Source organism: Larimichthys crocea, chromosome XII (assembly GCF_000972845.2).
Source record: "Larimichthys crocea isolate SSNF chromosome XII, L_crocea_2.0, whole genome shotgun sequence".
In the NCBI taxonomy this organism is placed as follows: domain Eukaryota; kingdom Metazoa; phylum Chordata; class Actinopteri; family Sciaenidae; genus Larimichthys; species Larimichthys crocea.
The window spans coordinates 16,529,296-16,554,788 of NC_040022.1; the positions used below are offsets into that span (position 1 = coordinate 16,529,296).

General features: G+C 41.9%; 2 protein-coding genes across 5 annotated transcripts in view; one reads left to right on the forward strand and one right to left on the reverse strand.

Annotated features, from left to right (window-relative positions):
• The window catches only part of LOC104932603 (ephrin type-A receptor 3-like), an 85,137-nt gene that overhangs the window by 52,946 nt on the left and 6,698 nt on the right, over positions 1-25,493 (forward strand). For both annotated transcript variants that reach the window (XM_027285801.1, XM_027285800.1), the window contains exons 10-14: positions 1,429-1,537; positions 13,117-13,184; positions 13,688-13,813; positions 14,110-14,295; positions 22,868-22,929. In XM_027285801.1, coding sequence (XP_027141602.1) covers positions 1,429-1,537; positions 13,117-13,184; positions 13,688-13,813; positions 14,110-14,295; positions 22,868-22,929 — 551 coding nt within the window. The remainder of the gene's footprint in view (positions 1-1,428; positions 1,538-13,116; positions 13,185-13,687; positions 13,814-14,109; positions 14,296-22,867; positions 22,930-25,493) is intronic.
• The window catches only part of LOC113747159 (uncharacterized), a 135,053-nt gene that overhangs the window by 21,599 nt on the left and 87,961 nt on the right, over positions 1-25,493 (reverse strand). The window lies entirely within an intron of this gene.

The window sequence follows — 25,493 nt, forward strand, 5'->3', positions numbered from 1 at the left end:
TTAAACCTGACTGGACATCTTATTACCAGGATTACTCCTCTTTTCAGGCTTGTTTTATCCTCCCTACTAGTAATCTATGGAGAGCAGGATTTGGTTTTCTTAAAGGAGATTGAGCACTTACATTTAGAAATGAATTCCATACTTACATTTTTGGGCGGAAAAAAGAGGAGGAGACACAAAGGAGAAATCTATGCCTGGTTCGATCCAGGCCAGTGGGTCCTGGCCCCACAAACTGCTCTGGGCATACCACGCTGTATCTTTCTCATGACGGTTTCAAGCTCCCATCTCGTCCTTTTCTCCTTTGTTTGCTGTCATCCACTTTCATTATCGCTTCATTATGTGCTCCAGGATTTTCTGCTTTAGAGTCCCCATAATGTGCTCTTCAAAGAGAACATTGATTCCCAGACAGGCAGGCGGGGGGAGGATAAATCAGTTAATGTATAGCACTGCGCTATAGATTGTCTTTCTAGCATACAAACAGGCACACATTAGCCTACTAATCATTCAATAATCAATAAAAGTAATTCAAAGTTGGATTTTTGTTCCTGTCCTGTAATATAATGTGTATAATATACATTATGGGATTGTAAAAAAAAGATTGTGACTGTGTCTGCAGCTACTGGTTGCCACTTAGCTTTCACACATCTGGTTCAAGTTCAGTGTTGTTAAATAAAAACACTGTTTAAGCTGACCCAGTAGCAATGATATCAAGGTTATCTAATCAGATCGATTCTATTGATTGTTAAAGAAGGGTCTATATGTGTCCGTCAGTAAATGTAATAGTAGATCAATGCTTATCTGTGCCTGCCCATGGGCATTAATTTGCCCCTTCAACACACACACTCACACATTTACTGTGTATATATATATATACATATACATATATGTATACACGCACACGCCGACACACGTGTCCACTCATGCTAAACTAAGCCAGATAAATGGGGTATTTGTTTTGAGTAATGGCTCGATTGGTGTGGCGTAGAAAATCGATGCGTCTTTGCAGAAAGTTCTCGGCGGTAGCCTTGTTATATGCAATGTTAACATATCCATTTGGACAGCGCAGCCGAATGGGAATGGCTTTCACGTCCACTCTCATACCCTCATAGGCGATGCAGAGAGGGAGAGCGCTTTTCATCAAGGACCTTACTTACTATTCCATCCACCTCCCTCGCTCTCTTTTACTCGTTTGCCGCTCTCTCTTTTTCCCTCTCCTTCAACCTCTGTCTTTTATCTCCTTTTCTATTGCCATCATATTTCATTCTCTCTCCCTCTTTCCCTACGCTGCGCTCACCTTGCTGTCTTTTTTACTCCTGGCCTCCCTTCATCTCTTCTCCCCTTTCCTGTAGAAAACATCCCAAGCTTCTTTCCATCTTCCTTTATGCTTCTGTTTATTAATCTGCTGTGTTCCCTTTGCCTCCCATATAGATGTTTTCGCTATCGGGGACCCTAACCAGTCCACCATCCTGGCCGTGTCCATTGCTGGGGGAATCGTTCTCCTCATCTTCCTGGTGACTTGCTTCGTTGTCAGTGGAAGGTAGGTTTTAAAAAAAGAAAGTCACCAAGGTCCTCTGCACATGATTAGCGCGAGCTTGAGGCTCCACAAGACTGGGCAGAGGTAAAGTGTAGTGTAGGTTTATGTACCATACATGTGTACATTCACGTATATGCAGTGGTTAACACACACACACACAAACACACACACACACACACACACACACACACACACACACACACACACACACACACACACACACACACACACGAGCACAATCTCCCACTTGGTCTCACTTCATATCTCTGGTGCCTTTCTCTAAGGGATTACATGTGGGTGTGCTGAGGCAGGGCCTCCATCTTTGACATTTACAGACTGCTGCCAAAGCCTAACTAAAGGCTGTGTTATTCTGTATGTGAAGAGCATGGACTCTCTATGATCACTCTCTTTGAAGGTAATGCTCTGTCTCAAAGAAGGCCAAAGAGGAGAAGGAGATGAGAGGGAGAAAGGAAAATAAAAGAATGCCGATTGGTGAGAGGCAAGAAGATGAAAGGATCGGAGTTAGGAGAGGGCTCTTTGGACGAAGAAGAAAGAGACAACGGAGAGGAGAGGAGAAGAGAGGAGAGAGGAGAGGAGAGGAAAGGAGAGGAGGAGAGAGGAGAGGAGAGGAAAGGAGAAGAGAAAAAGGGATGACAGGCTGTGATTTACCGTGCCTGTAACTAAATGTTTATCCTCTATGAGCTCCGACTAGATTAGCCACATGTTAAGAACTACACACACGTACGCAAACATGCACACACTAACGTACACACACTAAAAACATTAGTATTGATTCAGGTGATTGCTTATCAGGCTGAGTGCTCTATTCACTATTGACTAGGAGGGATGTAATCAGTGGAGACTGTCCTGCGTGGTACACACAAACACACACACACACACACAAACACACACACAGAGCTCGTGAACAGGAGAACGTCAACATTTTTTTAATCAGAGGGGAATTATGAGGTTGTGTCTGTAAGAAGCAAAACAACCTGTTAAACATAGTGTGCTACAAGCACACGCGATGACACAAACACACACTCAACTAATCAGGTTTCACAGGCTGGGGAGGTGTTAACTAGGTTTTACAGAAGGGTCGATGCACTGCCATCAATTTCAGGTCTCTCTCTCTTCCTCTTTCTCTCACTCCGTCTCTATCTATCTTTCTTCCATTTAGAGGTGGGGACGCCCGGGAGGAAGTAGGGGTTGATTACTGCTTTCTATTAAACAACATCTGTGCATCTGTCAAAACTCATGTGTGTCTGTCCGCATAGGTGGAGTGTGTACTGTGTTTGTAACTGGGGAGGTGAGGATCAAAGAGGCAAGAGCAAAAGGAGAGAGAGAGTTTGGGGTTGGACAGAAGCAAGGTAAAGGAGAGACACGAGTGGAGGATGAAATGAGAACGTATTACAGCAGATAGGCCCGTGTGAATGACAGACTGCAGCGAGGAGGGGTGGAGGGAGTACATCTGAAATATGTTTGCGCCACTAGAGAGCTACATTTTGAGATGGTGTGAAAGATGGAGAGAAAGAGGAGGAGGAGGCTTGAGAGAGATGGAGAGAAAAGGAGATTGATGGAGGGAGAAGGACAGCTAGCGGCACAATGGGGAGAAGGAGCAGAGGAAGATGAAAAGGTGGATTACAAGTGTGTTTGAGAGAGGAGGAGGTAGGATAGGAGAGATGATGGGTGGGCGATTGCATGCTCAGGTGCAATAGGGGTGTCATACTTTAGGTTTCGGAAGAACTGGGAGACATCTATAAATAAGGATTGGTCTCTCTTCTCGCTTGATGTCCATACATCCCAATTTTTCATCTACTTTACCTCCTGTCTCGTCTGTCAATCAGTCCATTTCTCCATCACTCCCTCCTCCCTTTTCACTCATGTTCAGCACTCCCTCCGCTCCTGCTTTTCTCTTCATTTTTGCACCGTCTATCCGGCTTTCATTTCCTGTTCCGTTCCTCTAAATCTACATTTGGATGAAACCCCCCCCCCCACACACGCCCTCCGTAATGTATCGAGAATCTGATGTATTTGCCACGACCCATTCAATGTGGACAGTGATTAAATTGGAATTGAAATTGACACTGAGAGTCGGCTAGGTTTGAAATGATTTCCCACCAGACATTTGCAAAAGCCCTTTTTTCTCCCTAAATGCCAGCTGTTTAAATCATTTCCACAATAATCACTAGACTGGAGAGAAGTGCTGGAGTGCTGCTTTTTTTTTGTTCTTGCTGTACACCTAGTTCACCTATTGAATCCACGATCCTGGCCACATTTTCAACACCCTCAAAGACATTTTTTTTTTAAATCACTCAACCATAAAATAACTATGCCCATACAGTCTCTCATTCACACACGAACCCACACAAGCACATACACAGTCCCTGCAGCCTTTGCTGGCAGGGTACTGAACAGCCATGCCTCATAAACGGGCTGATTTGCAGGCCATTCTGTTCTGTCCTGTTCTCGTTTAATAAAGTGCTGTTATGCTATTGTTACCGCAGGAGGGAAAACATGGAAAAATGTCGAAAGCTCCTCAGACGCAGCACGGCGCTGACAAATCACACCAGTTATTGCTGTGTGCGTGCCATTATTGCGCTGCGAGTGTATGCGCGCAAGTGTGTCTCCGCGTGTGAAGTTGGTGCTTTTGTCCTCCTGAGGGTGCTTTGGCAAGGCTGGCAGGTGCGAGCGATGGGAAGCTAGGAAGTGACTGGCATAGCCATGGATTCAGCAGATGGCCTTTCACTCAAAAAGTGCTCTCCCCTTCGGCCCTCACTTTCTCTCGCTCCTTGTTAAACACGTTACAGCTTCTGCCTCCCAGCATCTGTGTGTGTTCTTTTGTTTTGTCTGCAGTCTAATGATTATCCAGCCTTACAACCATCTTCTTTTTTGAATAGCCCAAAGGCTTTGATTATGTGCCAGATTCCTGTGTTCTTGTTTTTAATGTGGGAGTTTTGGTGAGAAGTCAGCATGTTCCAGCGATTTTTTTATTTTTTTTTGGGGAGGGGTTTAAGCAGCTCATCTGCTATGTGTCTCAAAGTCTGCCTTTGGAATACATCTGCTGTCCGAGCTGGAGATTTTCAGCGGGGAGTCAAGGGCCGCAATCTGTTCAAGGAAATGTCTGAAAATCTTAAAGTAATGATAAGTGTTTAGTTGGATGCAAAATAAGACGTAGTTATTTACTTAAATCTATTGATCACCATCTTGCAGGGTGGTTCGGTTTTTATCCTAGCGTAGTTTCATAGAAAAACAACCTTATCTAAGGACAGTTCTGAATAATAAAGAGGGAAAGGGAATAGAGAGAAAGCCAGACAAGGAAATGTCATTATAGGTGTCATTATAACGTGGCTGATTCGAGCAGAAGGACTTCTCAGTCTCACTAATAGAAAGCGGTAACAGCTCTACCTTTTTAACACAATAGCAATGTCGTGTTCACATGAACGTTTGTGCGCGTAAGCTCTTTTACCTCCGCAGCATCTGTTGTGCAGCCCAGGGTTATTCTTAAAAACTTAATGACACAAAAGAGGAGAGGAAGGATGAAAAAAAAAAAAAGTGGGTGCACTGATGAAAACATGCTGTGGAGAGAAAGAGAGCGAGAGCAGAGTTAAGAGGGGAGTGAGAGGAGGAGGCTTGTAAGAAAGTGAAGAGCACTAATTTAGTGAAAAGCGGCTGAAAAATGGTTGTGTGTGTGTTTGTTTGCTTGTTTATAATTCAAAGGAAATTTGAGAAATTGGAAATAAAAACAACAAAGTTGGTGAGGTTTTTCTTTTTTTTTTTTTTTTAAGTTCGGATGTGGGATAGGATTAAAAAAAGAAAATCAACAGCTTGAAAAACAGGAAAAAAAAAGGAACAAAGGCACAGATAATAGACTCATGTTTGCCAAATGGCACTTATGGCGAGTTTGAAGGTAGAAATCAGCCAATGCACTTCCATCGCTGTGGGTGGTGTTGCTCTGTTTGCTCGATAATAGCGCTAATAATTTGGCAGCCCTGTGATTGTGTGTATATGTGAGCTGAAGTAAAACAGACCAGTATATGGAGGTGTGTGTGTGTGTGTGTGTGTGTGTGTACATAGATGCTGCGATGATGATGAGGTGTGTGTAATGTCATTAGACAGATTTGCATGTGTTGCTTGGATGCCGGTGCTTTCAATTAATGCAGCTAAGCTGTAGGGTGTAGTTGAATCCAGCTTTGTCTGCAGAATGTCTAGAAAGTAGCTTACAAACAGCGGCTAGTTGCCGCAGGTGCAAAACTATTTCACACGAGCTTTATGCAAATGAGCAGATGTTGCAGTGGGATTGATCAAATGTCCTATAAACATCAGACAAATTCAAAACGGTTTTGGGTTTTAAAGTTTATAGACCATTTGAATAGATTTGACGGATCCAGACACACACACACACACACACACAAGAGCACATGTTATGATCATGACCTAATCAAGTCGTGTTGGTGTGGTAACATCATTAGGGGAATTAGTTTCGCGCTGATCTGTTAGCAAATATAAAGATACACTTCACTTAATGATACAGATGACATGCTCCTCCGCTTCATCTCCCTCTCTTTCCATCCTCTCTTATTTGACCTTTTCACCGGGCTGTTAAAAATTCTGCTACATTACACCAATTACCGCAGCCCAACTCCAAACCTCGCCTCCTTTCCTTTTCCCCCCTTTCCTTTCCTCTCCTTTCTTTTTCCTTTCCTTTCATTACCACTCTCTTTAATGAGCAGGAGCTAAATGAAATGTTTCCAAACAGGGTGTTAATGAAACATAGGCAGATTTATTAGTCATAACTCTTCAGCTAATCATTTCCTCTTCCTAATAATTAGCCCGAGCTGAGTAAATCTTTTTACACTGTGGTCAAAGAATGCTGATCCGGTGCCAGACTCGACCAAGATGTAGAGAGAGAGAGAGAGCGAGAGAGGGGCAGAAGAAGAAATGTTATTCACTCACTACATCATCCAGACTTTTAGTCAGAGTTTGTTATTTTGTCATGCTGTTTTGACTCTTAATTAATTATCCACAATCAGCTTTTATTATATTCATAGTTTATTAGCACCCGAGCAGTGAATGAGTTTTGTTTTTCAGCTCGGTGAAAACAAACTTAATTTTGCTGTGAAATAATGAGAGTGAATTTAATCCATTGATTTCATTCCCAGTAATTATTTTTTATTTAATAGCTTGATACGAAATGGAATCACCATTATCATGAGTAATGATGAGAGCAGATATCCACAGCAGGGCGTGTGTGTGTGTGTGTGTGTGTGTGTGTGTGTGTGATGGGGTAGAAGGAGGTGGTGGAGAAAGGAGGATAGATGTGTCATTTCATTGTGTCATGCCGGAGGGGTGACTAATGATTTACTGATTTCATTTTTCTAGTCATTCTGATTAGCAGTGGGAAAATAATGTGGAGAGACAGGAAATGAAAGAGGAGAAGAGAGGAAAGAAAAAGAGTATAAAGGAAAGGAAAGGAAAGGAAAGGAAAGGAAAGGAAAGGAAATGAAGGAAAGGAGTCAAAAGGAAAGGGAAGGAAAGGAAGACAACGTAGTATATTTCTGTATGAATGATCCCCTCTGACTCTTCCTTGTCTTGCAGTGTATCAATTTCGCCTCTCATCTTCCAGACAGCAGCCGGGCCTCTAATCCTATAAAAAGGTAGCCAGTCATATAAAACAAACTGGGCGATACCACGAGGCTCAGAACTCATGCTTTATTAGCTCTCTTCACGTCTCAGGTTAACGTTAGACCAAGGTTATTCACTCAAACAGTCTTTTATCTCGTCTCTCCTGTCACCGGCCCATCATCGTCCACACAGAACTTTGTTGTGTTTGGTCCGTCTCTTTTGTCAAACTTTGTTTCAAGGTTATAGCACAATGCATATTTACCCTTTCCACTCTCTTCTCTTCCACAACTTTTAGTGCATAATCATGTTTTTTATTCTGTCCTACCAAAGTTTCCCTTCGTTTGATCTCCGCTTTGCCTCCCTCGTCTTTTCCGTCACTATGTACTCTCTCTATTTTCACGCTTTTTTTTTTTTACTCATCCAAACTCACTTCAGTTTCTCTGCTTCACACCCTCCTACCTCTATACTTTTCTTACTTTGTCCTTTTCCTTCTCCGATTCAGATAGAAACTCTAGAGGATGAGTAGACAATATAATTTATGGAAGTTGTGGACTGCAGGCTTTAAATACATCATGTCAGAGAATACAGTAGCATTTGTGTGATGTGATAACCCAATCTGTATCTGACAGGGGTCAGACAGGGGTTCTTCACACTGCACTGTCAGGCTTTAGCAGCCCCGGCAAACTAAAACGACAGCAAAATCACTGAGTACTGGTTTTAATTATCAGAGGAAGCACAAATCAGCGCAACTGAACGCAGTAGATGTTGTCTCTCACTTTTTATAGCCTGCAGTTAGACTGAGGGGGGAATGGAAGCAGCAACAGAGCTCGAGGCTAATAGACTAATAAATGAAGACTTGGCATAATAGTGACAATATCTAGAAAAGGAGGCGGCCTGCTTTGTGGCACATGTTGTAAACCTTTAAGAAGATTATACAGTCAGGCTGATTCACAGTGTTTCATATACAACACGGGCCACCTGTGCTTTGGCTTACCACCACACAACTATGTTTAAAGATTTAAAATTCAAGGAAATTATAGTAGAATATATATTTATTTTAAAAAGCTAAAAAATAAATAAATAATTGGCCAGGTGAAGGTGGGCTGTTCATTTTCTCCACGTATATAACTGGAACAATGTTGCGCACACACGCCTTGTTATTTTTGGAAATGCACATGCCTGTGCAAAGGATTCACAGAGGACAATGTGCAAGACAAGGCAGAGGATATACAGAGGACAGAAGACACCATCCTGATGGCCCGAGGCAAGACAATAAAGTTTGCACCACATTCATGGTCAGCAATGTCACCTGACAAAAAGACAGTCTGAAGTTCAGTTTTCACCGCATCAGTTCATCTCCATGTCTAAAAATACCCGAAAATAGCCTGAATACTCCAAACTGTCTTGTTGAGTGGATTTAAGTTTGCTTGTATTTGTGTTGATAATGTAAGGCAAGTTATGTTGCCGAGGTTTCTGCACGCTGTGATAGAATCCATCCTCCTTTACCAGGTCTAAATGAGTAAAACACGGAAGAGCATTGAGCTTTTAAAGTTTGTTTAAACTCCTTCCTCACATTCACACTACACTGAATGCCTAATCTACCGTTACATGAGTTTTCTCTCTCACTCCTTCTCAGGACACGGCCTGCAGCCACACTGTTGACTGACACTCTTCTCTTTGTCATTTGCTTTTAACCTGTCCATCACCTCTCTTACCCTTTCCTTTACTCTCCCTCACAGGGAGCTGTGTTCTTATAGTGCTGTGCTTGTGTTGTTGCACTGTCCTTTTTTTAAATCCTCCACCCATACTGGCGTTATTCTCCATCCTTCCTTGCCTTTTCTCTCCTGTAGCATGTAGTCACTGTCCCTATTGTAAAGGTTTGACATCTCTTCCTTGCTGCTTTCCCTTCTTAGTCATTCCAATTCTATTAAGCTCTCTTTCTTCTCGTAACATGTCTTCTTTATCTTCGGCTCCTGTTGTTGCAGCACAGCTCTGCCCCACCCCTCTCTTTCTTTCTACCCACTTCCCTTATGTTAACCTTCAAGTTTTCTATTCCTATGGCTGCCTCCCCTTCTCCCATCGCTCTTCCCCTGCATCTGATTGCTTGTTAGTTGGTATGCAGGCTTGGACCCCTATTGTGCGTTCTTGCCTGTCAGCACTCTCCCTCCATCTCCCTCTCCACCTCTCCCTCTTCTTTTTTTTCTCTTTGCTTTTCAGCTCCTTGTGTCCAGTCTTTCTATTTAAAAAAAAAACAAAACAAAAAAAAAAACAGCACATACACAGAAAAAGTAGCGGGGCAGATAAATGGATGGAAACAGGAGAAAGAAAAAGAGGATATGGGTTATTGGACAAGGGAATGTTTTTACTTAAAGGAAGAATTAAGAAAGAATATAACACCCCAGAGAGATAAAGGGCAGCGAGTGAGAGGAAGAGAGAGGAAAACGGGGGGAGGGGCCACAGCGACGATAATATATGGATGGAGTTCTATGAAGGTGGGAGCTTGCTAGCAGGATGACAAATGGGTCTCGAGTGACAGAGTATTATATTAAAAAGTAAATTGATATGCAAATGTGGAGTGTGTGGCTTTGGAGGACGGGGATAGCCTGTTGTCCTCACTGAAGTGGAACAGAGAGAGGCAGAGAGAAAGGTGAGAGCCTGCGTGTGATAGTGATATCGCAGTCCATTAAAGTGTGTGTTTTTGCGTGATTGTTGCAGGTGTGTGTACTTAAAAATCTGCGTGAATATACAGCTGTGTGTGTGTGTGTGTGTGTGTTTGCGTGGTGGTGGTGCAGAATATATGGATGGCAGCTAAATGGAACAATGATTCCTCCCATAGTGACAGATAATGCTAACTTCACACTGCAGTACAGCAGCATAAAAGAGAAGCTTGTGGCAATCCAGGACTACTGTGTGTCATTATGAAGTCTGTTCCAGCTCATAGTGTGGCATCCAAATCAACTAGTCAATAAGTAAGGCTACACAGTCACCATAACTATGTTTTCTACAGTTTCGGGTCCATTTTGGGTAAATACAATCAATTCCACAACCATATCGCCTATGAAATTTACTTCTGTACACTATATACACGATTTGCCTGATACATAACAGAGGAAACGTGCATGTAGTTGCCTGACAATGTTGTTTCCCCCCAATCCATGAAGTGTGACAGTCCTGCACAGTTACAGGACTTTGATACCAGAGACCGTGTCCCACATGTTGTCAGGTTAAGGCTTACAAACTTAAGCTACTTAAATGGACCAAGCCCCAAAGCTACTCAGGTGTAAAAAGAAAATTCCTGATGTCCTTTCCTGACTACTGACTAAACCTGGATGCCAAACCACATCAGCACCGCCAGCAGCAGCAGGCATCACTCTATGAACACATTTGGTTATGGTCAAAGAAAAGATCATGTTCTGGTCAAACAGTATATGAATAAGACTGCATCTTTTTCTAACTTTGAGAGCTTAAAGTGCCTTTAGATGTTGAATATTATAGTTACACTAAGTATTTTGATAATGAACATATTTTCCATTATGTAATATATCTTAGAAACATTGATGACCTTATACTAAGAAGGGGCAAATCCCTGATGAAAATATGACTATTTTATGATTAATATTAAACTATATTATTATAGTGTTGAAGTCATATTAAAATACTGTGAGCTAAAGAGAATATTTTTAACATAAAGTGAGAAAAGTGGACCAGCTACATGAAAACAAAATGCTCAACAAAAACCCCACTTGTTTAAAGTTCACTGCAAACGAGAACAATGCATAGAAATGTATGATTAGCATACAATAGCTATTTGTTCGGTTATGTGGTTTTTGTACTGTTGCCACATTGCCACTTTCAAATGTAAAATATGCAGTAAAATATTAAAAGTATATTAAAAAAAAAAGAAAAATGGGAAAATGGCTTCTACATTGTCCTCCTGAGTCCAGTTCCAGAGCCTTTAATAGATGAATTACAGGTCAGTTGCATTTAGTCGAAGGTATTAAATAAAATATCTATCTCAAACACACACACACACAGACTCCGACACAGCTGTCGGGGGGGGGGGGACAAAAGCCACAGCCATGTCAGGTTTTGTGCCATGTTTAAGACTGCAGCGCTAATGATTCATGACACTTCTAACTGAAGAGGAGAAATGAGTCGCTCTGTAATTACTATGGAAATGTGTTCATTTCCCATCAGACACACACACGCAGCCATGCACCCGTGGAGACACACACACACACACACACACACACACACACACACACACACACACACACACACACACACACTAACGCAGATACACATCCGGCAATGATGGGGTAGTGTTTTAAAACGTTGGTTTTGGTGTTGTGCAGAACATGCATGTGTGTATGTGTGTGTGTCTGTGTGTCCCCATGGGATTATCACAGTTGAAGCAGAGGTGTGACCCATGTCCCCATTCCCCATATGTTCTAAACACATGCCCCAAAGCACTGTGTGTGTGTGAGTTTGAGCGTGTGTCAAGGGGGTAATGATAGTCCCTTGGTGTTTGACTGGCTTGAGCCCAGCTGATAACCAGGTGGGGCCCCAACTCCCCGTTCATAAGAGCATTATGCCCCCTCCTCTTTATCCCCAAATACCAGCAACCGGTCTCTACCCTTATGTGTGTGTCTGTATATTCCCAAGACAGCCTATTGATGTCTGGCTTATACCATGCGTTCAGCTGTGTAAAATCAACACAAGGATTAAACACCAAATGACTGAGATTTACTAAGCCTAGCGAGACTCCACTTTCATTCTTAGTCAGAACGCTTAACTCTGTTCTGTTTTCCACTCGGTATTCTTCCGTTTTGTTATTTTTGTCTAACTTCTCCTCTCTCTTGTCTTTATTAAATCTCTGCTTGCTGTTTCTTTCAGTCTCCCCTTCCCCCCCCGTCCTTCCTCCACCCTGCTTCTTTAAATCACATACTGTCTGTGCTGCTGATTCCCAGTTACTCTTGGCTCTGAGCCCGAATCAATGTATCTTCATGATGGACAGACATACTGACCGGTCTCTGCTCTACCTGTACAACACTCAAGGAGGATGGGTTGAAAGAGAGAAAAAGAGAGACGAGAAGAGACCATGTAGTATTTATGTCGCGTTTTTACATTTTACGTTTTTTTTGTCCTAAAAATGATTGTGCTGAATTTAAAAGAGCAATAAATCTCAAAGACAACTGTGTGGGTTATTAGGGCTGTTAAACACAGTTCAAGCCTGAAGCTCAACACTGTTGCAAAAACATACAACACTCCCAATATCCCCCAAAAACACACACTAACAGCATCCCCCTGTGAGGTCTGTAAAACAGAATAAGTTAACACTTCCTCACAGCTGGCTGGCAGGATTGAGTTGATCAATTTGTCAATACTCTGTCTTGATTGTTGGACTGACCCACACCGCGGGGTTCAGCCATGTGTGCACCGGGTTGGGTGGAAAAAGAAAGGGGCATAGTGTGTGTGTGTTTGTGTGTGTGTGGCCCATGATAATATTGAAGGTGGTGGTTAACGGCCAGAGGGATCCGTAGAGAGATGTATGGATGTGCCTCTATAGGGACACTTATGACACACTCATTCACTAAACCTCTGGCATAACAGCTTAGAGGGTGGTGTGAAATTGACAGGTAGAAGGCGAAAGAAGGAGGAATAGAAATATTATTTTTCCTTCCAGGCGTGTCTTATACAGTGGAGGAAAAGGGACTATCTAGTTGTTCACACACACAGCTATTGGCCGTGCACATTGTAACACAGGACATTCCTTGAAATATCACAGCTCTAATATACCAAACACTTGATGGCAATTGCACATACACTCAAGGGTATGTAATCTTCCATAGACATGCTACAAAGCTATATTGGTATTTGTGTGGTGGAAAAGTATATATAATAGTGTGGATATTGGTTTCTATACGTAATCATAGAGTTGTGCATTTCTTTTTCAGGCACTGTGGATATATCAAGGCCAAGCAGGACCCCGATGAAGAGAAGATGCAGTTCCAACATGGCCGAGGTAAAGACACAAATATATACAAATGTCTGTTTGTTGCTTTCAAAAATGAGAATGTACCATGCATGATGCACACATCTTGTTTTGAGCTAAGAGCTGTTACGCAGTGTCCAACTCAGTAGCATCCTCGGCTGAATAAGCCACATTGTTTCGCACTCTCTAGCACAAATGTTTGCTGGCAGCTGAAGCTCCGTATGGGTTCCTGTTAAAATGACTCATTTTAACACCATTGCTAACAAAGTAGTTATGTGTTTAATTATGTAATAATTTCTAATGTCACTCAAACAGAGCACCCACACTCGAGCTCCCATTGCAACACGTATTCACACTGGTGATATGAGTAGGAATGAGGGTCATCTGCTGGGAGGAGACCATTTCCAGAGAGCGATAAAAAAAACCCTATTAATCCTGTTAACTTTTTAAAATAAATGTAATACCATACACCCTCCAAAAGCTGGCTATATTTCAGTACATTTAGCATTTATCGTTTTTATTTATTGTCTCAGTCAAGCTTCCAGGCAGCAGGACCTACATCCATCCTCACACCTACGAAGACCCCAACCAGGCTGTCAGGGACTTTGCCAAAGAGATCGATGCTTCCAATATTCGCATAGAGAGAGTCATTGGAGCGGGTGAGTTGGCAGCAGAAGATTATATTAATAACTCAAAAAGTACATCTAACTAATTCTCTAATTGAATTCAAATGACTAAAACTATGGTTGATTTTTATGGATTCTTTTGAGCTATGTTTGCATGCATGATTCATTTTCCTTGTTTTTTGGCACTGTAACGCCTGTAAGATGAAATACTTTTGGTTATATAAAACAATCTGGAGTCAATATTAGGTATTATCAAATACAGATAAGAGCGCTCAGATATTCATCCGTTGTTCTAGCTGCCAGCAAGCTCTCTTTTTGACTTTGTGTAGGAGAGTTTGGGGAGGTGTGCAGTGGTCGGCTACGTGTCCAGGGAAAAAGGGAGATCTACGTGGCCATCAAGAGTCTGAAGGCGGGATACTCCGACAAACAGAGGCGGGACTTCTTGTCTGAGGCCTCTATCATGGGACAGTTCGACCATCCAAACATTATCAGGCTCGAGGGTGTCGTCACAAGATGTGAGTTGCTGAATAAAAGCTGCATGTGTGGGTGGATGACATTGTTCTGTAATCGCACACTCCTCTCTCCTGTGTCACATACCTGTGTGAGACAGCAGAGCTGTTGGTGATGTAAATAGGAGTTGACCCTGGAACAGATAAAAGCTCCATTACCATGGTAACACATTGATGACGTGCATGTGAGCGGCGACTGTCCACCTCTCAAGCGACCACTTGTTTACTTCACATGATTGTGTTAGGCAATTAGAGCGAGACTGTGTGTTCATAGACACGGGTCTGGTTCAACAAGATGGCTGATTTGTTATCGCTGGGCCTCGCTCTGTCTGTCTCTCTCTCTGTCCACGTATCCCTCTCTCGTCTCATATCCAGCCAGTGTCCATCTAATCTTCTTATTCAATCGCTCCCCCATTCCTCTCTCTCTTCTCTCTGAGTCAATCCTAGTCTCCTCTCCTCTCTCTTAGTACTCTCTTTGTCTCCCTCAGTCAACACAAAACCAGACAACATACCTTTTTCTCTCAGTTTTAGCCCTTTGATCGCATTAGTCACAGGCACAATTTGCTCTGTAGTTTTTTTCTGATGATGCATTAGCTCTTTATAAGGAACCGCCAAAATAACAACAACAACATGGAGGAAAGTCTAGTTTTTGCTCTATCTGGGTATTTCTGTCTTTATGACCAAGACAAATGGCGCTGAAATGGTCCAACAATGACAAATGTAAAGTATTTTCTTTTGCCAGCAGATATCATAATCATTATTAATATCACAAGTATAAAAATCTAAAATCATCCACTTCCTACTTTCTGATGTAATGACAGATGGTTCGGTTTTATTCAGTCTTCAATTGAAATAAATGAGACTGGATGAAAATGAAAAGCCTTTGTCATTCAGAGCGAAAAGTATGCTTTTTGATATCCTAAGCGTAAAAAAAAATCTAAACTTTTGAAAAACTATGATGCAAGGCGAGTCAGGGGCTGTGTGAGCAGTCAGTTTAAGGCAATTTTCTGTCACACCGCACCAATTCCGTGTTTTATTATTTTAAAATGTGAAAACAGGTGATCACTCACTGCAAGTGTTGTCATTATAGCTCTATCTCTGTTAAATTTGCAGTGCAGCAGTGCATGAAGAACAGGTAGTGTTTGTGATGATCAAATCCAAATTTTCAGCTAATTTAGATGGCAGATGACAGAAACGGGAGGAAAAAAAATATCAGCGATGACAACTAAAATACGAGTTTGCCCGCATTATGACCCAGGAAAGTTGAATAGAGAAAGCAGAAGAGGTTGGTTCAGGAGCTTAAGTGCGGAAATCTTTATGAAATCGACCTGAAAACACCAATGTGGATGCGCATGCTTTGAGAGCATAAACTGAGTTTTGAAAAAGAGCCGGTTTTAATGTCTCTTTCCCCTCTTGTCGATGTTTCTCTGTGCCACTGCTCTGCACCTTTTCTCATCTTGTTTGTTAGAGATCTACAGACAAGCAAAAGGAAGAGGGAGACAAGCGCTACGTAGAAAACAGAATTGTAAACACGTAGGCAGACAAATAAACCTCCGCTTTACGCCCCATCTCACTCCCCCCTCTCTCCGTCACACAAAGATCTTCAGTCCATCACACACACCGGTGCTCAGTGGCACTTAGGCCAACAATAAAAGAGCAAATGCATATGCATAGGCTTTTATCATGAATATTAATAATTCATAAAGTTAATTGGATGTGTTTTTTAGCCTCATGAATATTCAGCAGCTTGCATATTAAGAATGAGACCCCACTGCATTTCTTATCCATTTCCTCTTACTCTGTCATTCTTTCCCTCTCTCTCTCTCTCTCTCGTTGTCTAAACAACGCTTGATGTTAGCTGTGACCTTTGGTTAGCACGATTAAAGCAGTTTGTAGAAGTACAGCAACAAACTAAATCAAATGTTTTTTTTGTTTTTTTTGTTCTGACAGGCAGACGTGTAATTACAGCACTTTCTTTCTGATGGCACACATACTATTCTGATTTAAAATACCAGAATAAATTCATAAATTACTGCCAAATCCTTGAAATAATTTGTGAGAGAGGACAATAGCGGAGTTGACAGTAAAACAGCCACTGTAAGTAGCAGAACGTTGGCTTGACAAGCAACTCACTTAGACATAATCAGGCGCTCTTAACTTTGCCGTGCTCGACAAATCTTCAAAATGTGGCTTCCGCTTGTTGTTTTTGTGGCGGATGCATGTAACGAGCGTCTGCTTTTACATGCGTTTCCTTTGTGTCTCTCTTCTCACCTGTCTTCACGGCACATTGAGAAGCTGATAGAGCCCCTCAGAAACAAATCTCACTAGCGGAGCAGTAATTTCACAGGTCACAGCCCAGGGTGTATATGTGCGAGTGAGGGGGTGAGAGTTGAGATGGGTCAATAATTCCTTCAGGCCTTTTTCTCAAGCACCAGCTGGTCTCTTCACACTGCCCTCAGTCTAATCAGGCAGGCTGACCCTGACTGCTCTGGGCTCAGGTGTTTTGGATTGGTTTGTGGAGGTGTAGGAGCAGTAGAATCAGCAGTTGCAGGAGTACTATTGGTCGGAGTAGTACTAGGAGGTAATTGCTGTTGTTGCAGTACCACTTCTGTAGAGGTATTCATGGTGTTAACAGTAGCAGAAGTAAGTGTGATGGTATAAAGCAGCAGTAACAATATTAATGGCAGCACTACTGACACTGTAACAATAGCAACAAGCCTTCTTCAGAGCTTAAAAGAGTGAAATGATAGTGTTGTATTCACTGCTCCCAGGACAAAATATATGTATTTATAAAAAAAATACACAATGAGATTAAAACATAAATGCACTTGAACCTGTAAATTTACACCTTCACACATTCTGTGCATTTTCATAATTATCCTGTTAGTCTCCAAGCCAAGCCTGTTAAAGTAGGAGGGGGAATTAAATGTATGGCTGCCACTACCTCTTCTCCCACAGTACCATTATTTCAGATGCTACTATTCATTGTGCAGCCTGTCTACGCTCAAACCTAAGAGCCTCTGCTGCACAACACTTTCTCACATAAGACGATGTAATAGGACTGCAACTGCAATGTTTTTTTTTTTTTGTGGGAAAAATGCCTCTTGCAATTTCCTAAAGCTTAAAGTTACGTTTCCTTTGTCTGACCAATAGTCCAAAAGCCCAAAAGTATTCAGTTTTCTGCCTGTTAGTCAAAGAAAATATGTGGATCTCACATATCGAAGGCTGGAACTAGAGAAATGTATCATTTGGGCATGAACGATTACTTAAACTGGACCATTTCAGCTCTACAATGCAACATTCCAGGAACACACACCTATTTACCAAGTATGTGGCTGTATACAGATACAGTAAAATGTAAAGTGCTGTTTCTTTGTCCTGGGTTGATCCTCATGCAACGCTGTTATCAAAATACCAAATAATGGACTTGTTTCAGATATACAGTGTAACAGTACAGAAAGCAGTGTGCCACCACCATTATGACCAATGATAAAACACAGCTCAGTTATAATTTAGGATTATTTATTGTTGACTGAACAGAATGAGTTTGAGAACCAGAAGCTCATTTGGCGGAAAAAGGGTTGTAACTGATGTGGACTTCCTCATATTTCCCCAAATTGGAGCCACGATTGCAGTGTTTTCAAACCATTCACTTCACATCCACTTAGTAACGTGCAATCATATTTTCGCTTGTAACTAATTATAGATGTTTGTGCGTGCTAAACGCTCTGTGCAGGAGTGTGACTACGAAGCAGGCTCATATTAAAACATCATTCAAACTCTTGTCGGATTTGGATAGCATAATACGAATTTTAATAATTTTGTTCATTTAAAAAAGTATTTTAGGGATTCCTCCGAGTACCACAGTTTGTGAAGCAGTTTACTAGTGGGCGAAATGTTCTTGTTCTTGTTGATGTTGAGGGAAAAAGTGCAATTGTAGATTTTGTTGGAGCATTTATTACCATAGATATAGTCTTACAAGTAACAATATCAGTAAAAGTCTGATTATTTGAAGTAGTGATGGAAGGCATTTGTGGGATTACCCGTAGTTGTAGTGATATTTCTTTTTATTTTGCAGTTTTATTTTATATTGGGAATGTGCATGAGTGCCTATTTTGGCTGTGTGCAATTTCCTCTTTCATTCATTTCTGTGTGTGTGTGTGTGTGTGTGTGTGTGTGGGTGTGTGTGTGTTCTCTCCACTCCAAACCTCATAAGCCTTCAGCGCCTGCTGTATGCCACTCTAATAACCTACTCTGCTGTCTGTCACCTGATTGTTGCTATTGTCATGCTAATTAGAGCACCACACGCAGAAAGAGAGAGAGAAAAAAAAAACAGATCTTTCTTTTCTCTATCTGCCTCTCTGCACATCAGGAAAGTGCAGCAATCTGCCCCTCCAACCCCCCCACCTCCTTATCTTCCCTTCATCTCCCCCGTCCCTCATTTTATCCATCCGTCCTTTATGTGTTTTACAATCGCTGCAACAATCGGCTCATTTGGAAAACCCTCAATTACCGAGCTCCATCTCATCTGCCCACATCGTACACACAGACACACACACACACACACACAGACATAGACACACACACACACACCCTGCTCTACAAAGGTGCTGTTAAAACTGGAAAAACCGCATGTCTTTTCCGCCAGTCGTCTGTTTCAAGAAACTAGTGATTAGTTTTAACTGTGTGTCTTTGTGCTCTGAACAATAAGTGTTTGAATGTTTCCTGTGAGACTGTTTGAAATTATTCATGTTTTGAATGTGTGTGTGTGTGTGTGTCTGCGTGGATCTGGAGATTGGACCACAGAGACAAATGAGGAAGAGGAGAAACACGCGGGGAATGTAGCGGAAAAAGGTGACGATGGAAATGCGGGACAGAGTGAAGGGGGAAGGAGGATACGGATGGATATGAGATAGGACACAAGAGTGAGGAAATGAGAGAAGGTGGGGCTTGAGAACAAATGAGGGCAAAGAGGAGGGGAGTAGATGTGCAAAGAGATTTGAGGAAAAGAGGAGGAGAGAGATGGTGAGGAGACAAACGTGAGGAAATGAGAGAAGATGAGAAAGCGAAGAGAGGGGAGGAGAGGTGAAGAGCAGGAATGGAGATAAGGTTATTGAGTTTCTGTCTCTCGGTTTCTCTGCACCCCCTCACCCACACATGGAGCTTCCCAGAACAGAGAACTGTCCTGTGTTAAAAGCATTGTATCACTTAGTTCGGACCCTTAACATTAATCAATACAGCAGTTATTTCATTTTCTCGTTTGTACCTTGGGCCGTCTCATTCAATAATGCGGTAATGCGGCCCACTGGCACACACACAAAGATAGCCACTCATAATGTAATTGTCCAGATGTATACAGACTCGATCACTTCCATTTACACTCACACCAACGCACACAGAAACAGCCTCTCGTAATGAAATTGACCAGCTGTATTGCATATATACATTGTCTTTACCACTTTCATACACACACACATATTCACGTGTGAGGCCTAAATGACTTTGCCCTGGGTAGAGCAGAGACAACATTTTCTACTTTCACTTAATGAAGAGCTGTAAAAAAAAAAAGAAGAAGAGCAAACTCCTCTCTGATCCATTCCATAACACACTCCACCTGGCAGAACATCAATACCCAATCTGCACGCACGCACACACACTGGGAGGTGTTTTTAGCTCCACAAACGACTGTGTTATTTCTGAAGACGATGAAAGGCAATAAATCCGAATGAATATGGACGTGATTAGTTAATTATGTGCTTTCAGGAGGAAATTGAGGAGCGCTCGTGAATGTTTGGAGGAGTGCAGCTCCGCGACGAGCTGGAGAGGCGTCGTCCTGCCTGTGTGTGTGCGTGTTTGAAATATGGATGGCATGTGATGAAGTCGCAACAAGAAGTGAAAAGGGACTCATTGAATGGTTGAGAGTGTGTGGTGTGTGTGTGTTTGTGTGTGTGTGTTTGCGCTGGCACCCAACAAAAAGAGACAGAATGAGCTAATGTACAGTGTGAGTGCATGTGGTCGCTTTTATTAGAAACCTCTGTTATCTTTCAGAGTTGCAGGGAGATAATTCTGTGTGGCAGGTGTCCAGATGATAGCGAATGATAGCAGAGAGTGTGCGTACGTGTGTGTGCAAGTGTGTGTAAGAATACATGCCAGGCTCACATGGTCCTCAAAGTCAAGACAGCAGTTTCATTGTGCTTCTCTCTTGACCGCATCTAACTCAGTGGGCCTGAAAATAATATTCTCCTTCACTGGTAACATACACACACACACAAACACACACTCAAACACATAATTGGCTTTCAGTGGTAGGTGTTTCAGCTCTTTTCTATTTTATGGCTGTCTATTTTGTAGAATGTGACATTCAGATGTGTGTGTATCTGTCTGTTCTGTATGGGTGCACACAGAATGACATACATAGATTCAAATTCACAGGGTACTATAATCTAAGACCCAATTTTTATCGTCTTAATTAACAGATTGGTTAGAAAACGATGTCTCTCACAATTTCCTAATGTCTAAAGTCGCGTGTCTGAGCAACAGTCCAAAGATATTACATTTACTACCATGTTATAAAAAGAAAAGATGGAAATTCTCACATTTGAGAAGCTAGACCTGAGAATTTCTTTTGCCATTTTTGCTTGAAAAATGACTTTTTTGACCACTTCAGCTCTACAACAGTACAGGAACACACACAGGAAAAATTATATCTATTCATCAAGTATGTGGCTGTATACAGATCAGTAAAATGTAAAGTTTGTTCTGTTTCTTTGTCCAGATTTGACTCTTTTCATGAAGTGCTATTATAAAAATACAAAGGAAAAAATGCAATTGTAGACTTATCATAGACATAGCCTTACAAGTAAAACTGTCACCGTAATAGTAGATGTCTTATTAATTGAAGTAGTGATGTGGCAGGATTGGTATTACCAATAGCACAGGGTAAGCACACACTGACACACACGTACTAGGTGGAGGCTGTGCAGAGTCAGGCCTCCTTTCAGTCAGCATCAATCGCATCAACTGTTTTATCAGTCGCTGTGAAAAACACACACACACAAAAGCAGACACCTCTGATCAGAGCTGAAATCAGGCGGTCATCATTGCGCCATCGCTCCCCACTTGCCATGCCCTGAAACCATCTCTCTCTTTCACTCACACACACACACACACACACTCACACACACAGAGTGACACACCACACACAACAGAGGCCCCATGTGGAGATAAATGTGACCAGCAGTCCTCACCCCCAGCAGAAGAAAATCCAATTCTCTTTCACTTTTATCCCTGAGACTAATGTTACTGTCAAAGAAGACACCACCACCAGAGACCAGGCAACTCTGTTTGTGTGTGTGTGTGTTTGCTGCAGTGAGATAGTGAATTCATTTAAGGTGATGTATTGCTGTCTTTACCTACAATCTCACTGTAGGCCTCGCTGGTGTTGTTCCTGCCTTTCCATGACAAGCTTTTGACCCCTCCTCCTCCTTTCCTTTCCTTCCCTTTTCCTCTTCTCCCCTTTCCTCCTCCGATCCATCTTTCTTTTCCGTCTATATCTTTTAACCTTTTGCTTCATACGTCCAATTTAGGTTTTCCTTTCCACGTCAATCTTTTATATTTGTTTTCTATTCTTTTCTTCCCCTTTTGAGCTTTTTCTTTTCAATTCCAACTTTTAATTCAATAAAACTTTGTTGCCAAAACATGTTCTGTTGATGTCAGAGTTGGTAAATAATTTGTTAGAAAAAGACTGATGGAAAAGAAAGACTTGGATTTTTATGGGTAAATTTTGGGAATATGTCATGTCTACTTTGTTGTTGTTCATTCTGTATGAGGACTCTCCACTCCTTCAGTCCCCCCCCTCCCTCGTGCTGTCTTTATCTCTCCCCCAGGTTTTTTCCCAGCATCTCTGAGGTCTGATTTAGGAAATGTGACCTATTCATCACAACTGACATCGTTTGTGTGTTTACAAGCCACACACACACAAACGCACACTATCATTTGTACTGCACATTGCATGTTTTTTTGTTTTTTTGTGATTTGCAAAGCTTGGCTCGGCAGGGACAACTGCTGTTTTTGCTGTGGCTGTGTGTGTGTGTGTGTGTGTGTGTGTATGTGATTGCAGGTACTTTGTTTATCATTTGTAAAGCCCCACCAGATGCCATGCAGGGGGCCATACTGCACAGGGCCTGTCAGTCAACCACCCCTTCATCACACAAACACGCACAGAAACACTCATTCAGGTGCAGGTGCACTGGGATCCAACCACAACCCCCTCCCCCTTTAGGGCTGATTAGTATTCATGAGATCTCAGGAGGCCCCCCCATACACACACACACACAGACGCACACACATTCTGGTGGATTGGTCCATTCTAATTATCTCTTGGCGTTTATGGAGAGGGCTGATTAGAAGCTGTCAGTGTGACTGATGACGACATGCCATGTTATCCCCTAGAGAGAGACAGAGAGGAGGGCTGGTCACAGCTGTGGACTCTACTTCTCTGTCCCCCTCTCTTTATAGTTGGTCTTTCTTGCTTGTAACTCTGCTCCACTAACAGCTGCCTTGTTATGTGCCTCCACAGGTAAACCAGTGATGATCATAACGGAGTTCATGGAGAACGGATCTCTGGACACTTTCCTCAAGGTGAGTCACGGCTCATCTGGAAGAAACGCAGTGCACCAAGGTCAGGGCCACCAGTTTTTACAAAAGCCATGTGGAAAATTATGTCTTTTAAATTGTAGAGTTCATTCCTCCAAATTGCTGTGCTTGAGGGAAGATTCTTTTATAAATTTATAAAAGGCGCCTGATTGAAATTGTCTTTCATCTCTTCAAGTTGGTGAATTTGCTCCATAAAACTTTACAGTCCACCAAGGGCTTAAGTTAAGAGATATCCTTTGAAATCAACCGAATAGAGTCTCTAAACTGGTTCTGAAGCATACATACTCACCACATTAAGAGTGTGAAAGATACAGTTTAACACAATCTAAACAAACCATAACTGTCACAGCTGTCACACATTATTTCTTAAGAGATAAATTTGCGCAGCTTGGAGGCACAGCTGACAATTTTCAGTACATACAAGGCAACACATCTTCATTAAATGGTAGAGTGAACGTAGAAGAATAATTGGCATCTGTGATTATGCATAGTGAGAGTGTTTTATGGGTTGAGATATTAAGTATAAATGAGCGAAATAGTGAAAATCAGAAAGAGACATGCCATCAGTATACAGTAGATACATGGAGACAGTGATGGTGGGTATGATATATTCAGTACACGTACACAGACACTGAAGTTGTTAAGTATGGACAGAGAAGTGGATGACAACAAAAACATATAGATGGATGTGTGGCCTCCCTACACTTTCATCACATGATGGTTGATACTGGGTTTATGAAATGCACTTAGCGTTCATATCCCAGAGCAGAAAACAGCAGCAGACTGCTGACAAATGGGTAATAAAAGAAAATAAAGTGCATTGCTTTGTGTGCAACATTTGCTCTGTCAAGGGATACAGAAATGAACAGTTCATTTCAAGTGTAATGTGATACCACAAAAGTCATATGGTTGTCAAGATGGTAACTTAGAAAAACATGGAAAATTGCCTTCAAAATGCGCTCCAAAAAAGAGATTTAGAGGAAATCATCTTTGTCATGAATGAACAGATAAAGTTATTATGGTGAGAGGCTGGTTTAAAAAGGAAGCGATGGAACACAGAGTTTGATCCCATAGCAGAGAATTACAAAAGTAAGCTCTGAGAAGATTTTACTCAAGGTTACTGCTAAACATCTTATCAGTGATTTGAAAATCAAAGGAAAGCTTTGCTTTGTTATTAAAACTGACACTCAATATGTCATTACACAAATTGATGTTTTTGAAAGATCCTTCAAACCTGCAGATTAATTCCTTTAGGAAAAGTAGAATTTCTTAAATGTGACAGACGGTTCTGAAGCATTTCTTGAAATGTTGATTATATACACAAACCTATGGATCTTTATTTAAATACAGATGCATCAAACAAACATATAAAAGTGTGATTCACATTTCCTGTTCATACATGTGCCAAGAAGTAAGAAACGTGCAGCATTGATTTCACTGAGGAGCCCTGAATTGGCTTTTGCTGCATCATGCTATTCATCTGGGTGTTCACCAGATGAATAGCATGATGCAGCATTGCCGTGCCTCACATTCAAAGTCCCCCTGATTCATATTCAGAGATGTTTGTCAGCCAGTAAAATCACTGCAGTGCTCCAAAGCCATTAAGCCCATGATGATACACACACATAGAAACATGCATGTTGTGTGTTACAGTATGTATTGTAATGAGGATCATAAAAAGTGTCCGCACTGGCTCAATATAATTAAGGAATCAGTTTTATGGGTTTTACAGCTCATCCGTGCTCCCGGCATCCATATGTGTCTTTAATTATGCTGACCATTTATTAAGGAGCTGTCCCTCAGAAATAAGAAAACTACTTTTCCTCTCTTAGTCTCGCTGTTTCTACCTACAGCACCCTTTCTGTCCTTGCCTTTATTACATTTCCCCTTTTACTTTTCATGTAAAAACTTAAGTAATATGCTAGAATTTGCCAAAAAAAGTCTCATTTTCCATCTTTACCTTTCTCATCCGTCTCCTTCATCTCCTTGTCTAACCTCTCTGCCCTGCATTTGTCTCCTCTCTCTTTCCCTACCCTGCCCACCCATCCCTCCTCCTTCCTGGCAATGCAATGTGGTGGGCAGATTGATAGAGGAAGTCTGTAGGTTTGTTAGACAGTCCAATCAATCAGCATCTCACAAAACCACCGGCTAATTAACTTACTCCACAGCTGCCGAGGGAGAGAGAGAGAGAGACAGAGAAAGAACGATAGAGGGAGGGTAGGAGGGGGTGCACAGATGCAGAAAGATGAAGGAAGATAGATAGATAGATGAAGACTGAAACTAAGTAATGCAGAGTTCTCTTTCCCTCTCTGAGACAGAGACTGAGGAGAGACAGAGATGGATAGAGAGGACAGGGAAACAGAGGGAAGGAGAGATGATATAAAGGAGAGAGGGTGACTGATAACATGGATGGCTTTTTAACGGGGACTGTTGGCCCAGGGCAGAAATAATTGGCAGAGGAAGGTGAGCTGGACCGTCATCGATCAACAGGCTCTGCTCTCTGCCAAAGACAGCTCAAATTCTGAAATCCAGTGAGCTCTGCCTGGGCA